The following is a 14,457-nucleotide window of genomic DNA, read 5'->3' as shown; positions in this document are numbered from 1 at the left end:
CAAAATCTGCATCCCCTAGTTCCAAATCCACCCTCCTCAGACTCAAATCCACACTTAAGCCCCAAATCTACTCTCAAATTGCTCCCCAGCTGCATATCTACCCACAGTTCCAAACCTACTCCCCAGTACAAATCTGTCCCTAAATCTGCTTCCCCTGTCCCCAAGCTCCAAATACGCTTCCTTAATTCCAAACCCACATCCCAAGCCCCAAATCCACCCTGTCCCATTGGCTGCTCCTCCCTCCCAGCCCCTCCCAGTAGCCTGTCTCATCCCAAAAAGCAGACATGTTGGCAGTAGCAGGTTTATTCTCCAGTTTTCTTTCAGAAGAGTAGGACAGCCATGGTCGGCAAGAGGCTGGAGCAGGAACAGAGCTGTCTCTGGTGTCAAATGGTGCAGTTCCCCTCTCCATAGCGCCGGCACTTCATCACCTTCAGGTAGGTCTCCACCTTGTGCAGGTCCTTCTTGAAGCAGGAGAGCAAGCCATAGTTCTGCAGTAGCGCGTCCTCACTGCGCAGGTGGATGTCAAATTTCTCGTAAGTGGCTTTGAGGATCTGGGGACCCCGTGGGCTTCGGTCCTGCAGCTCCTGCAAAAGGATTGAGAGGTGCTGGGGGAAGTGATGGGGGCCTGGAATGGGCATGGGTCACAATAACCTCATGCAGTGCTCCACACTGGGGCAGAGTGGCTAGGAATGGCCCTGAGAATACTGTTTGACAGTGGCTGAACGTGAGCCCAGGTGTGCCCAGGTGGGCAAGAAGCTGATGGCAATTAGCCATGGTGTGTCCAGCAGGACCAGGGCAGTGACCATTCCCTGTCCTGGGCACTGCTGGAGTACCTCCAGTCCCAGGGGCAGTTATAGGCCCCTCCTGACAAGAAAGACATTGAGGTGCTTGAGCATGTCCAGAGAAAGGAATGGAGCTGGGGAAGGATCTGGAGCACCAGGAGCAGTTGAAGTATCTGGGGGCAGCTCAGACTAGAGAAAAGAAGGTTCTGGGTGGACCTGCTCACTCTCTGTAACTCCCTGATAGGAGAGTGGAGCCAGGTGGTGGTCAGGCTCTGTTCCCAGGGAACAAGTGACAGGACAACAGGACACAATCACAAGCTATGACAGAGGTGTTTCAGGTTGGACATCAGGAAGAATTTCTTTGCACAAAGGGTTGTTAAACTCTGGAAGGGACTGCCCAGGGAGGTAGTGAAGTCACTCTCTCTGGAGGTGTTCAGGGAATGGCTGGACATGGCATTTAGTCCTCTGCTCTGGTTGACAAGGCAGTGACCAGTCTTGGACTCGGCAATCTTTGAGGTCTTTTCCAACATCAATGATTCTATCATCTTCCACAGGCCCAGTACCACAGTTCCCACTGAACTTTAAATGAGGTCAGGGCTTTTTTCCTCCAGTCTTAAAGCATATTTCAAACATATTTTTAAGTGTTTGTGGAGTATTTTTGAGTGTATGAGGAAGAGCAGTGATGTAGGGGTGATGCTACAGTGGGAAGAAATCTGGGCACAGAGCTGCAGGGAGGGAGGAGTGTATCTTTGGGGTCCCTCTGTACCTCATCCAGCCAAGGACCTGACAAATAATCCTCTCTTTTCTTCCACTTTGCCAGCAAACAAAGCTCTAACACAAATCTAAGCCATGTACATCTGGAGCTGAGAGCTGCACTCCTCCTGTCCTGCTGTGGTCACCAGCTGCCACAAACAGGAAAGATTTTTTTTAAGGAAAAGGTACCATAAATGGGTGAAATATGATTGTTTGGCTGTTTTCTCTGTACCATTTCCTAATGCCCACGCACATACCAAATGGGGACCAAAATCATAGAATTATGAAGTCACAGACTGGTTTGGGTTGGAAGGGACCTTAAAGACCATCTCATTTGAAGCCCCTCTGCCAGGGGGAGACCTTCTGCTAGACCATCTCATTTGAAGCCCCTCTGCCAGGGGGAGACCTTCTGCTAGACCAGGTTTCTCCAATCCCCACCTAACCTGGCCTTGAACACTTCCAGGGATGTGCAGCCACAGTTTCTCTGGGCAACCTGTGCCACGGCCTCACCACCTTCAAGGTAAAGAATTTCTTACCCACACAAAAATCTGGAAGTGATACTGATACCTATTCCTACTTTCTCCTGCTGGAGTGTCAGGAGAGAAGGTCTCTGTTTACTCTCTGAGCTCTGACTTGCAGAGTCATTTTAATGCTGGAAGGTATAGTAAGTATTCCAAACTCATTTCTCACAGCTGCAGGTCTCAGAGCTCTAGCTACAGGGTAAATCTGCCAGATAAACCTAATTACAGAATAAACATAACTGAAAAGGTGTCCTGGCAGACAATACACAACTTCATTTAAAACAACAAAGCAAAAAATAATGTAGATTACAAAGGGGACTTAGAGCAAAGGTAGGGAGTGACTTTTTACGTGGACAGATAGAGACAGGACAAAGGATAATTGGTTTTTTACTAAAAAATGAGAGATTTAGATAAAGTATTACGAAGAAATTCTTCCCTGTGAGGATGATTAGGCTCTGGCACAGGTTGTCCAAAGAAGCTGTGTCTGTCCCATCCCTGGAAGTGTTCCAGGCCAGGTTGGATGGGTCTTGGAGCAACCTGCTTTAGTGGAAGGTGTCCCTGCTCATGGCAGGGGTTGGAACGTGGTAAGTTTTAAGATCCCTTCCAACCCAGACCATTATGTGAATCTGTGATTAGTTCTTCCTTGAAGAGGATCACCCCTCAGCTTTCAGCTCTCTGGATGCTGTATTAATGTATGAGAGAAACACCAGAGTACAGGTTTCCATCTGTACACAGAGGTTTTTATAAAATGTTGTGAATCATCACAACATTTACCATATTTCAAAGTGTTTCACATGCAGATGTAGCAAAACATTATTTTGCTGCTAATACAACTGAATTTTTTTTTGTTGCTGAGTTTGGGAAGACTTTGGGTGTGAATTGTGATTCCTGATCAGTAGTGCTTTGTGATGGTTGTTAACACCTGTTCTGTGTTTTCTTATCCTCCCTAGAGATGAAACCAAATGTGCAGTATCTTGATCTCATTTTCATAAGGTAAACAAAGCCCTAAGGATGCCACTGGTCTTCAGAGTGGAGGGTGGTAAGATTTCTCACAGTCTTTGGATCTGCAAGAGCTGAGTGCCATGTCTGGGAGACCTCTGCAATTCTATAGTCATGATACATGCTGCAACTTACCCTCATCAGAGCTTGTATCCCTTCTTCCAGGTCCTTTAGTTTTTCATACACTCTGTCTGAAGTGCCAAAAACCAGATTGTTTGTGAACATCTTGCTTAGGTACTGCACTGGGGTCAGCCAGGACTGGATGAGAACCAGGGAAAACTGAAGAAGCTCAGTGTCCTGAAATTAAGACAAGAAAGGGTCAAAGCTATGCAGGGGTATTTGATAGCATGTCCTGCTCCCTCTGGAGATGTGTCACGACTCCTACAGCTTCAGCAGACACAAAGTTTTCAGGCTGGGTAGCACCACTCAGACCTGTGTCCTATGCAGACAATAACTTTTCTCATGCTTGGGGTGGGAATGGGATTTATAGTGTGGCCTAGAAAAGTATTTCTTTCTTTATGCAGGGTTCCAGTAATCAAAAAGGGAGGAGAGGGATGAGGCACCCAGGTATTCACAGTTGAAAACCCCCTGTTCCTGCAATGAAGCACTACTAGGCTCTTCAGGTAGGTCTGTTCTTGCCCTGAGGGTGAAAAAAAACTTACTGATTTCTGCTGGGCATCGTCCTTCTTCATAGGAGCAGGGATGGTTTCCGAGTAACAAAATGCTACCTGGGAATTCTTGTTTGTGTGTCTTTGGTCCTCTGGAATATAGGTGCGCTCCTGTGGAGACATCCCAAATACACTCAGATCTATTGCTCACATTCTGGAGAACACCTCAGACACTTCCCAAGCTGTTCTGAATGGTTACTCTTTGCAAGAAATAAATCTGAGACATGAGATGCCTTTGGACCGGGTAGGCAGGTAGGAAGCAGGAATATTTTGTTGGCAAAATAGCTAGTGGGCCTAAAGGCTTTTCTAAGCCAAGGTGCTGAGGTGAACCCAAACCACATCTGAACTAGGTTCTCCCAAGGAGTAAATGACCCCAAAGGACAACGCTTGCCAAAGTGACAGCTCATGTCAGCTCCTGTCAGCAGAAGAAACTAGACAGTTTCAAGCACTCAGACTCCCAGGGACAGAGGTGACCAACACAGGAAAGTCTTGTCACATATCTGTGACATGTCCCAGCTGATCCTGTGCAGCCACGGTCCTGAGAAGGAGGATGTGCAGGATCAGAGCAGGGGGCAGGGGGCTGAGAGGAGGGAACAGGATCCAGTCTGATGGGACATAACCTGTGCTATCCTGTTAACACACTCTGTCCTCATGGAGCAAAGACAAAGGAGACACCAGTAGATGAAAGGTGTCTGTTACACAGTCCTGAAGGCATCAGGCTAAAGTGGAAGAGACGACCAGAGGCTACACCACTTACAAACTCCTTGTACGTCTCGGCAGCCAGGAGGTGAAGGTGCTGAGCCCTCAGCACGGCGTTGGCAAACAGGCTGGAAAGGGGTATGGCCGGGAAGGTGGCAGCTTGTTGTGGCCACTGCAGTCCCAGAGTGATCACGGCAATGGCGAGAGGAGAGAACCATGACCCTACAGCAAAGCACAGTGGAAGGTGTTAGCAGTCCTGAGGAAACTGGGTTGAGGAGGGAGTGGCACCTGGGAATTAATTCCCTGTCTCTTCTGTCCATGCTGGCTGAAGGCTCATCTTCCTTGGTGCATGTTGGCAGCAAGAGTAAGCTTAGCCTTGTCCAAATTTCTTTGAAACACTTTCACCAAGACCTGCTCCCACCAAGACTTTCTGCTTCTCTCAGTGCTACCAGCAGTGTCTTCCTGGATGCAGTCATGGTTGCTCCACGAAAACTAGTGTTGTGTCCCAATGTTTTTCCCTGATACTCTCATGTCTTTCCTTTCCTCATGAGTCCTTGCCCATGTGAGAAGAGCATGGCGCACTCTGGTTACATGAGCAAGCAGGGGACAGTGAGTGCCAGGGGAGGGCCAGGGAGCACCTCAGTGTAGCCATGGTTTATGCTGCACTGCTGATGTGATGCTGGCTGTTTGCCTCACTGGGGTGAGAGGTGGTGACATTACCTGTGCTCTCACTGGTACTCTGGGATAAGACTGCAAAATTTGGTCATCTTTGTCAACCCTAATTTTTTTCAGCCTGTAACATCTGATTCACACTAATATCTCTCTGCAGCAAAGACTACAGACTTAATCTCAGACAAATACCCCTTGGAGGAGAAATGCCCTGGAGCCTGTAGGACTTGGCCTGTCTAGGCCAAAGATTAATTAATGAATCATAGTCACATTGCAGGGAAAGGTATTCTTTTTCATTGATTTATAAATTGCCATACTTTAAGTTAGAGCTGTCACAGAATGCGTGTATCCCACCACATACCACCCCATCATCATCTCCTCTCACTCTACACACATGGTAGCACTAACAAGTCCTTTAAAACTGTAATAAAAAGTACCTGGAGCCATTTTTGCCTGGTGAGTTGCTCAGTTGTTGCTTGACAGTGAATATTTCCTCCTTTCATCTGGCAAGGGGAACTGTTGAGCCACCCTTTATATAGCAGGGTGTCTGTTTAAAATGGATCTGTGTGTCTATGATCACAACTCCTCTGCATCTTCTCTGTGCATAAATGCACAGGTGTTCACAGTGGTGCTGCCTCATTGTAGTAATTTATACACAAATGTACAAATTGGGAAAGTTGTTTGCCTCAGGATAAAGTCAGTGCTTAATGATTTCGCCATATCCTGCTCTTTATCACAAATAGAAGTTTCCTGGTCATTGGAATACCTGTACCAAGTCACATCAATGCTTTTATATGGCGGAATCTGCTTTGTCCACCTGTTTTCCTGTCTGGCTCTGGAGCCTTGGCTCATAGTTCACAGGCCTGACTGACAAGTTTGGGATATTTCAGACTTAAAGTAAATAGCAAGTTGTGCCAGGAGAAGTTTAGGTCGGATATGAGGGAAAATAGCTTCCTCAGAAGGGTTGCATAGCTGTGGCACAGGTTGCCCATGGCAGTGGTGGAGTTCCTGGAGGGATTCAGAAGCTTTGTTGATGTGGTACTTGGGGGGCATAGGTTAGTGGTAAACTTTGGAGTGCTGGGGGAACAGTTTGACTCAGTTTGACTCAGTGATCTCAGAGGGGTTTTCCAACCCAAGCAATTCTGTGATTCTGTGATGTTTTCCTCTTTATTCTTAGTGGAGATAGAGGTGGATGGATGTCATCAGATTAATTCTACTTCTTTCCATTTCTACCAAAATATCAAATATTCAGCAAATATTATTGCTGAGCTGGTTTGCTGTGGGTGTGACAAAGAGCTGTCACACCTAGGCGCTTGTTTGGGTTCCAGCCTGCCCACTGCAAATCCAACTGCCAGAGCTCTGGGAGGTTTCCCTCATTCTTAGTCTGTGAGAAGATCTGGCTATGAGCACCTTCTTGTTCCTAAACAGATTAAGCAGAGGGCTGCTGTGGAAAGGAGGTAGAAGGGATAGGGAAGAGAAGATGGGGAAGAAAATCATAGAATCATGGGATGGTTTGGGTTGGAAGGGACCTTAAAGCTCATCTAGTTCCAAGCCTTGCCATGGCACACTTTCCACTAGACCAGGTTGCTCCAAGCCCAGTCCAACCTGGCCTTGAAGAAGAAATGCCACAGCATACCTACACTTTCTTTTGAGCAAAATGAAACAGAACTTTGGATGGGAAACTACAGGGGGGTTTTAAAGGCCTTTTATTCCTCATAAGGCACTGATTACCCCAGACCACACTGGTTTGAACTTTTGTTGGGAGTTTAGGGTCTGTTTCTGGTCAAGAGGTGATTTGTCTTCCCCACACCCTGTGTTTGCCATACCTCCCAGTTTGGGTCCAGTTTCCAAGAGGCAGCATCATCTCTGGGGCAGCTGGAGCAGAGGATGGAGAGGTGGTTAATAAACATGCTGTGTTTATTAACATGGTCCGTTAATAAACATGCTGTGTTTGTTAATATGGTCTGTTCTGAAAAGGCCCTGAGGTGGAGATGTGGTGGTGTCGCAAGGTAAATGTCAGTCCTTGGAGAAGTGGGAATGGTTATCAGGTATCCCGTCACCCAATAGCCTGCAACATCTGGTTGTGTTTTTCGACTCTGGATTATGTTTAAATATGTCAGTATTGTTCAGAGATGAGCAGAGCAGCAGCACCTCAGCACAACCCACGCACTGCTGCCTGTGAATGATGATAATTTACCACTGCAGCACCTTACAACCCATGTCCTGCTGCCTCTTGCTGTCACTGGCTGGCTCTCTAGTTTTGTTAGTGAAAGCTTGGTGCTAAGTCAACTTTTTTATGTTTTAGCCAAGCATGGAGATGCTGGAATGATCAACTTGTGCGATTCCCCTGAGGCTTGGGTTGTCTCCAATCATTTCTGGGCATTAAATGAGGGAGACACATTGTGGGGAAGGTGGTGTGACTGAAATGCTGGGCTGGGCAAACACACACCACTGGCAAAACTATAGTTATATAAGCTTTTAAATCACACTTTAGCATTTTTCTAGATTTCAGACACAGGCATTTGCAACCTAAAGCAGTACCTCTTAAAAGCAATGTGTCACTCCGTAATTTCCAAGTTTCTTTTCTTTTTCAAAAGACAGAAAAAACCCACTTCTCTTTGGCATGTTCACACATCCACCCCACCTCACCCTGAGCATCACCTACTCTAACATTAAAGTTTTATTGAAGAAGTGAAACAACTCTCCTTGTAGATACGTGTACTCCCTGATTCCTAGGAGCCCCCAGCATGGGGTGGCTGTGTGAAGAGGACCTTCCCAGACTGACCCTACCTTCCTAGCCTGACCTTCCTTACCTGGATCATCCCGGGAAAGCACAGCTGGTGAGTCCTGACCAAGGAGCCACTGCCAGCCTACAGCCCAGGCTCTGCTCATGGGAGGGCAGCGACGTGATTGACAGAGGATTGAAGTGGCATTTCATTCCTCTTCTAGCTCACTGCTCGGAAGGTAAATTCCTTCTGGAATTTATGGGTTTTGCTTATGGGAGGTAGGACCGCATAATTTCCCTGAACCTATTTGAAAGATTTTAGAATCATAAATTCATAGAATGACCAGAATTGAAGGCTGCCTTAAGAATCATCTTGTTAAAACCCCTTCCACTAGACCAGGTGTCTCCAAGTCCCATCCACTTTGGCCTGGAACACTTCCAGGGATGGGGCAGCCACAGCTTCTCTGGGAAACCTCTGCCAGGACTTCAATACCCTCACAGCCAAGAATTTCTTCCCAATATCTCATCTAACCCAGCCCTCTGCCAGTGTGAAGCCATTCTCCCTTGTCCTGTCAGTATGAAACCATTCTGTCTTGTTCTGTCACTGCACTGCCTTGCAAATAACCTCTCTCCATCTTTCCTGTAGGCTCATTTAGGCTAAAGAGGTCCAGGACTGCAATTCAGTCTATGCAAAACCAGCCGCCCTTGTTCAAGCAGCCCCAGTTCCAGTTTCCAACATGCGGAAATGTACTTTGCAATTATTTTTTTTTCTGAAAACCCTCCTGTTTTCTGCATCCATAAATGCTGGTTGGAGTTTTTAGCCTGGTTCCTTATTGAACCAATCTAAAACATGCGGTTTTTCTGCTTTACCGGTCAGCCTGGAGGTCTGCTGCTCGTGCTCATTTGCCACACGGATCATTACCTCTCTTCCCTGCTTCTGCAATTTTTTTTCCATGATAATTATCCGTAAGAAAAATCATATACAGAGAAGTGTGCAAAAGAAGTCAGTAAGACTGTATCTATGAATTGCAATTTCCATGTGGCTGTGGGCTGCAGCACAGGAATCAGATAAAGGGATTTCAGATCCCAGGAATAATCCCTACCCATGTCCTGGGGAATGTCACAGTCACTGCCCATGCCTCAATTTCTCCATTAGTAGAGCGATGGTCCTGACACTCATTAGCAACACAGCTGGAAAGCAGGTAATGATTGTAGGGAAACGGGTACATTAAAAATAAATCTCATCTCTCCTGCTGAAAACCAAGCAAAGCCAGTCAATTTAGCCCCTTTCCAGTGATCTTTTTAAAAAGTCTTTTAAATTGAAATGCAGCAACAGCAAGTTGTCCAGGAATAGGAAACAGCAGGGAATAAAAACAGACTCTGGAAAGAGTAATTTATTCCCATTTTTTAGTGTCTCTCTCCACCAGTGGATCTGACACCATCATGTGTCTCCCAGCATGAGCTGCCGCTCAGGAACCATCAGTCTTAACCTTCCTGGGCTGAATTGCTTGGCCAGTGCCTCACCAAATGAATACACTGTCCTATGGGATGCCAGTGGGGTGGGGAGGGGAGGGAAGGTGCTGAGGCCAAATCCCAGCTCTAGCAGTGCCACAGTCCCATGGAGATTCCCAAAACAGTTTATGCTGAAGGGTTTGCTGTAGGGTGTGGAGAGGAGCCATCCCAAGCCACACAGAGCTCTCTGCTCTGGAGACAGGCTGAGAGAGCTGAAATTGTTCAGCCTGGAAAAGAGAAGGCTTTGGGGACACCTTAGAGCATCTTCCAGTGTCTAAAGGGGCTCCAAGACACCTGGAGGAGCACTTTGGACAAGGCCCTGGAAGGACAAGACAAGGGGGAATGGCTTCCCACTGCCAGAGGGCTGGGTTAGATGGGATAGTGGGCAGAAATTCCTGGCTGTGATGGTGGTGAGGCCCTGGCACAGGTTTCACAGAAAAGCTGTGGCTGTCCCATCCCTGCAAGTGTTCTAGGCCAAAGTGGATGTAGCTTGAAGTAATCTCTGGTAGTGAAAGGTGTCCCTGCCCATGGCAGGGGATGGAAGATGATGGTTTTTAATGTCCCTTCCAGCCCGAAGCATTCTGTGATTCTATGGCTTAGGGTGTTCAGCACAGGCTGTCATAGATCTGCTGACTGCTGGGTGCTCAGTTTTGGCTTCATCTTTATGGCTTCCATTCTGAAAAAAAGGCATTTTCTACTCCAGTGGTGCTACTGAGGATGGTCAGCTAATACAAAGGCTGCCAGCATGGTTCAACTGCAATTTTGTAAGTCTGAGAAAGGGTTGACTCAGTTTGTAATCTAATTTTGGGAAAGTTGTCTTACTGCCTGCCTCAGTTTCCCTATGTATGAAAAGGGGTTTTGAAGAGCATTCACTCTCAGAAACATTCCCCACTGCTTCAGCTCCCAGTTGGCACAGATAGGAAAAACCCTTTCCCAGCATGCTCAAGAGGTGCATTGGATCAGCCCAGAGATGGAAAGGATGTTGTGTGACCACATACCTGGCTTCTGTGCATTTCTCAACACATTTACAACAACAGTCTCAGAGGTAGTCATATTTTACTCATTTATTTAAATGTATATTTTTGGGGAGAAACCAAAAAAAGTCAAAGATGTGGTCCTTGAAGATTCTGGTCAAGCTGTGTGCCAGGTAGACTGCTTCTTAGGGCATTAGGGTTGTGGCTCCTTTCCTTTCTGTTGTTATGATTTTTAATGGGCATTCATGGTCTAATATCTGCTTGGTTTTGTGTTCTGATTTTCTTCCTGCTTATCTACATCACTGTTTTTCAATATGACTCCATCTCATCAGACAAATTAAATCTAAAATGCTGGCAAATGCTTTCTAGTGAATTAAAAATTTGATTTATTTGGTGCTTCTGCTGCCTCAAGAAAGGCCATATATTTTCCTGATATTATGGGGAAATTGCTTTGAATTTATGAGAAAGCCAAGCTCAAATTACGGTTATTGAATATTTCCATTAGCAAGACTCTCTGCAACAATGAGGTTTTTCTTCTTCTTTTCTCAGGGTGAAGCTTGAATGAAAACTCTGGGCTGTTTAGAACTTGACATACACAAAATTTGGCCCTCCATGACTCCTCAGGGCTCTCGTGCACCCAGACAGATCCTGTGCAGCAAGAAGTTTCTGTTATTCCCCTCCAAAGACATTATTTATTTACTACATTTAAATCCTTAGCTAAGGTTTCCAGGACCTTTAATTGTCGTTATTTTTGCTGTGAGTTTCAACTCAATGTTTAACCCGTTCTCCAGGAAGAGGTAAGGAAAATACCCTGTTTTACTGCCTTACACTTCAACCACCATCTCCTGAGCTGTTTTCCTCTCTCTTCCTTGAACACCAATATTTCAGTGTGCAACTCTAAGTTCAGTACTACAATCTTGCAACTACAATTGCTGGTCTTCACAGGGAAAAGCTGTCTGAATTTGCATGACACTGGCAGACTCTTGGGTGTGAGATATTCTGTCACTCAGGGAGGAAACCTGGCTGCTAAATTATTCCAAGATGCCATCTTAGAAGGAACTATGGAATCATGAATTTGGGGAGAATAAACAGTATATTCTCCCTTGGTGGAAATAAGTTTACTGCTATAGAAAAGCACAATTATACAGCGATGACTATAAAAAAATAACTAAATGAGGATAATTGGTGCAATTCTACATTAGCTTTCAGGTACTGATGACAGTCAGGACCAGCCCTTGATGACGTCTCCAGACTTCAGCAATGTATTAATTAATGTATTAATACATAACATATGTGGTTTCTGTTCTGTGAAACACCTTCTCATGATTTTATACCTTATTAGTGGTCTATTAACGACAGGTTAACACTGGATCAGTGCAGCAGAGCCTGCGCTTACCACATGAGACACTTCTGCTCACATCTGCTTATTTCTAGGGTAATTTTGTTGGTGATGTGTCCGAACAGAGTCATAAAGCCATCCAAATGCTATTAAGCACAGCTGACACCATTACAATGTTTTATGCAAGTTGATCTCTCACAGCTTCAGTGACTGAAATGGTCATGGCTTTTATAGTCAGGATTTCTCCTCCCCTTGAAGGAGAGTCTGAGTTGCTTCTACCACCACAAGAGAAGGCAGAGTGAGAGCACTGACCCAGCAGAGGCTTAGGGGAAACCAAGAATTGAATACCTAAATTTTTCCAGAGGAAACATATTTATTGCGTGACAAAGCAAGGCAAATTTTCCCAAAAGTGAACTTGGCCCTTGTTGGTTACTTGTCTGTGCATCCAACATCCTGAGAAGATCAGACTGTGAGCAAATGAAAGTGAATACAAACACAGGCCCAGTGGCTGGAAAATCATGGTAAAAATGGGTTGTGCTGTCTAAACATTTCCCCAAAGAGCCTGCATTTCCAAGATTTGTCTTTTTACAGAGACAACCGTGAGTAACTCTGTTCATTCGGAGTGGAAATTCATGTTACAAGCTCTCTGGTTTGGTTGTGGACTGCATGGGCTTTCCATCCCCATCCCCTAACACAAATCTATTCGGATTGTCTCAGCTGCTTAAGTATTTGGTCATTTCTGCTGACATGAGTGTTTAATTGTCCTCATTTGTCATGGCTCTTCTGCATGGGATTGCATTGTGTGTTTATAATTCAGCGCATCTGTCAGAGGCTGGGGGGAGATGACTGTCAGATGGGAAATGGACAGACCTTTTCTCATCCCTCAACCCATAAATGGCTGCAAAATGAAGTTGTAATTCGTTCCCACTACAGCTTCTCAGGTCTATCTAAGATGGGAGTCTAGGCAGGCAAAGAGAAGGATCTGGCTTCTAGTAAAACCTGCCATCCCTCATCAGAAAAATTACCTTGCTGGATTTAACAATTTAAGCTTTAGCTTAAATTAGATATGTTTTTCTAAAGATATTTTATATGGGGTTTTAAAACAAAGAATGACCCTTTTTCTGAACTATACCATGCTTTTCTTTTTCACCTCACAGCTTCCCTCAATGACCATCTTCTTTCCGTCCCATTTCTCTCCTACAATTTCCCACACAGTTAGTTTAAATAATGTTTCTCTGAAAACCATCTCTGCAGAAACACTGCCTGGAGGTAAAGGCACATGCAAGTGAATCAAAGAATGGTTTGGGTTGGAAGGGACCTTACAGACCACCTAGTCCAGACCCATCAGCCTGGGTTACCTTGTGATCCCATGAGAGTGTTGCTCTGTGGTCACAGTAGGTGCCTGCCCAGGAGGGGCTGGATTTTAATCTGGAATTTAGTCCATCCTCATCAACTCCTTCCAGTGTCCCCAAAAAATAATTATTTAGAGTGCTCTTAACAGCATATGAAGACCAACTAAACGCATGAGAAATCAAAGACTCTCTCACTTTTACTTCCATTTTTCTGTCAGAGAGCACTACTCTGTACCCGTATCCTTTACTTCTCCAGAATAAATACATGAGCAACAAAAACTATCATAAACAAAGTAAAAGCAAGTGGCTTTGAAAACATGTCATCAACAGTCTCTTTTCCCATGTGTCATTTCTCATCATTCTCCTGCTAATAAACATGCTCACAAACATCTCTTCCTCAGTGAGATTCCATCTGTAGCTGCTTCAGGATGCCTGGGTGTATTTGAGACCAAATCCATTTATCTCCCCCATCATAGTAAAACTGAGAGCAAACTGTACCTGGGATGGGGCTTAAACATTGGTGCACTTGTGGCTTAAATAACTGTTGGAGGCCTTGGCTTGTTCCTTATTTGCTTCCTAAATTCATGTTCACAGGTAGGATACCTGTTCTTGTTCCTGGGTATAATTCAAACAGCCTGTGCAAGCTCCAAGATATATTTTTTAAAAGTGTAATATAGTATTTTGGTGGCTGAAAAGACCTTTGTAGAGATGGTCCCAAAATTGCAGTCATGTCCTTCATGTGAGGAGGAGGCAGTATGTTCTATGCATCCTTGAAACTCCTGGCAACTGTGTGGCTGCATCTTTCCCTCCTCTGTAGAAAAAAAGCAGCAGAGTGACAACTCAGTTTCTGCCCAGTGTTCTTGATTTCTGCAGGGAATGCTATGGCAAAGGTCTGGGAGCTGAACTGGAAAAGCTCTGCAGATTCTTGGTGAAGCAGGGCTGCTAATGAAGGATGTGAATGTCCTCTAAGCTGTGTCAGCACTTGGAGCCACCTACCCCAGCCACCCCTTTGGGCTCTTCCCTCTCCTTTCTTGTCCCTCTGATTTAATAGTCACAGGGAAAAGAGCCTTTTAATCTCTATGTCTCACCCTGCCTAGTCCCAAAACATGACTGCAGTTACCCTAGGTCATGCTGATGTTCTAAATCATGACCAGGATGTTCTGGACCTTCATAGGTAGGGCACGTCCTAACTACCCACCCCCAGCCATAATATTTTTGCTCATTCTGTATTTAACACTCCAGAAAATTTTATATTTCATTTATATGGGGAAGGTAGGGAGATGGAAGGAAATGGAGAACAACTGTATAAATGAGTGATAAGAACCACAGGCACTGTGAAGGAAGTGATAATCTGGACAGGAAAGGAGGCAATGCCCTAAGGGGAAACATTAAAGGGAAAAACCAAAGGAGAGCTAGCCAAGGTTAGGAGAAGGACTGGGGTAGGGTGAGGGGGTGTTATAATGA

At 45.4% G+C, this 14,457-nt stretch overlaps 1 protein-coding gene across 1 annotated transcript; it reads right to left on the bottom strand.

Annotated features, from left to right (window-relative positions):
- Window positions 1–383: 383 nt before the first annotated feature.
- Window positions 384–8,735, bottom strand: LOC134054815 (somatotropin). Its single transcript, XM_062510812.1, has 5 exons — window positions 8,687–8,735; window positions 4,481–4,644; window positions 3,718–3,834; window positions 3,191–3,352; window positions 384–584 (listed from the first exon to the last, which is right to left on the bottom strand). The coding sequence occupies exons 1-5, from the start codon at window positions 8,733–8,735 to the stop codon at window positions 384–386; spliced, it is 693 nt and encodes a 230-aa protein (XP_062366796.1).
- Window positions 8,736–14,457: the final 5,722 nt, after the last annotated feature.

This window comes from Cinclus cinclus, chromosome 2 (genome assembly GCF_963662255.1).
Source record: "Cinclus cinclus chromosome 2, bCinCin1.1, whole genome shotgun sequence".
NCBI lineage: Eukaryota > Metazoa > Chordata > Aves > Passeriformes > Cinclidae > Cinclus > Cinclus cinclus.
Note: the sequence above shows the minus strand (reverse complement) of the source record. Positions and strands in the feature narration are given on the sequence as shown.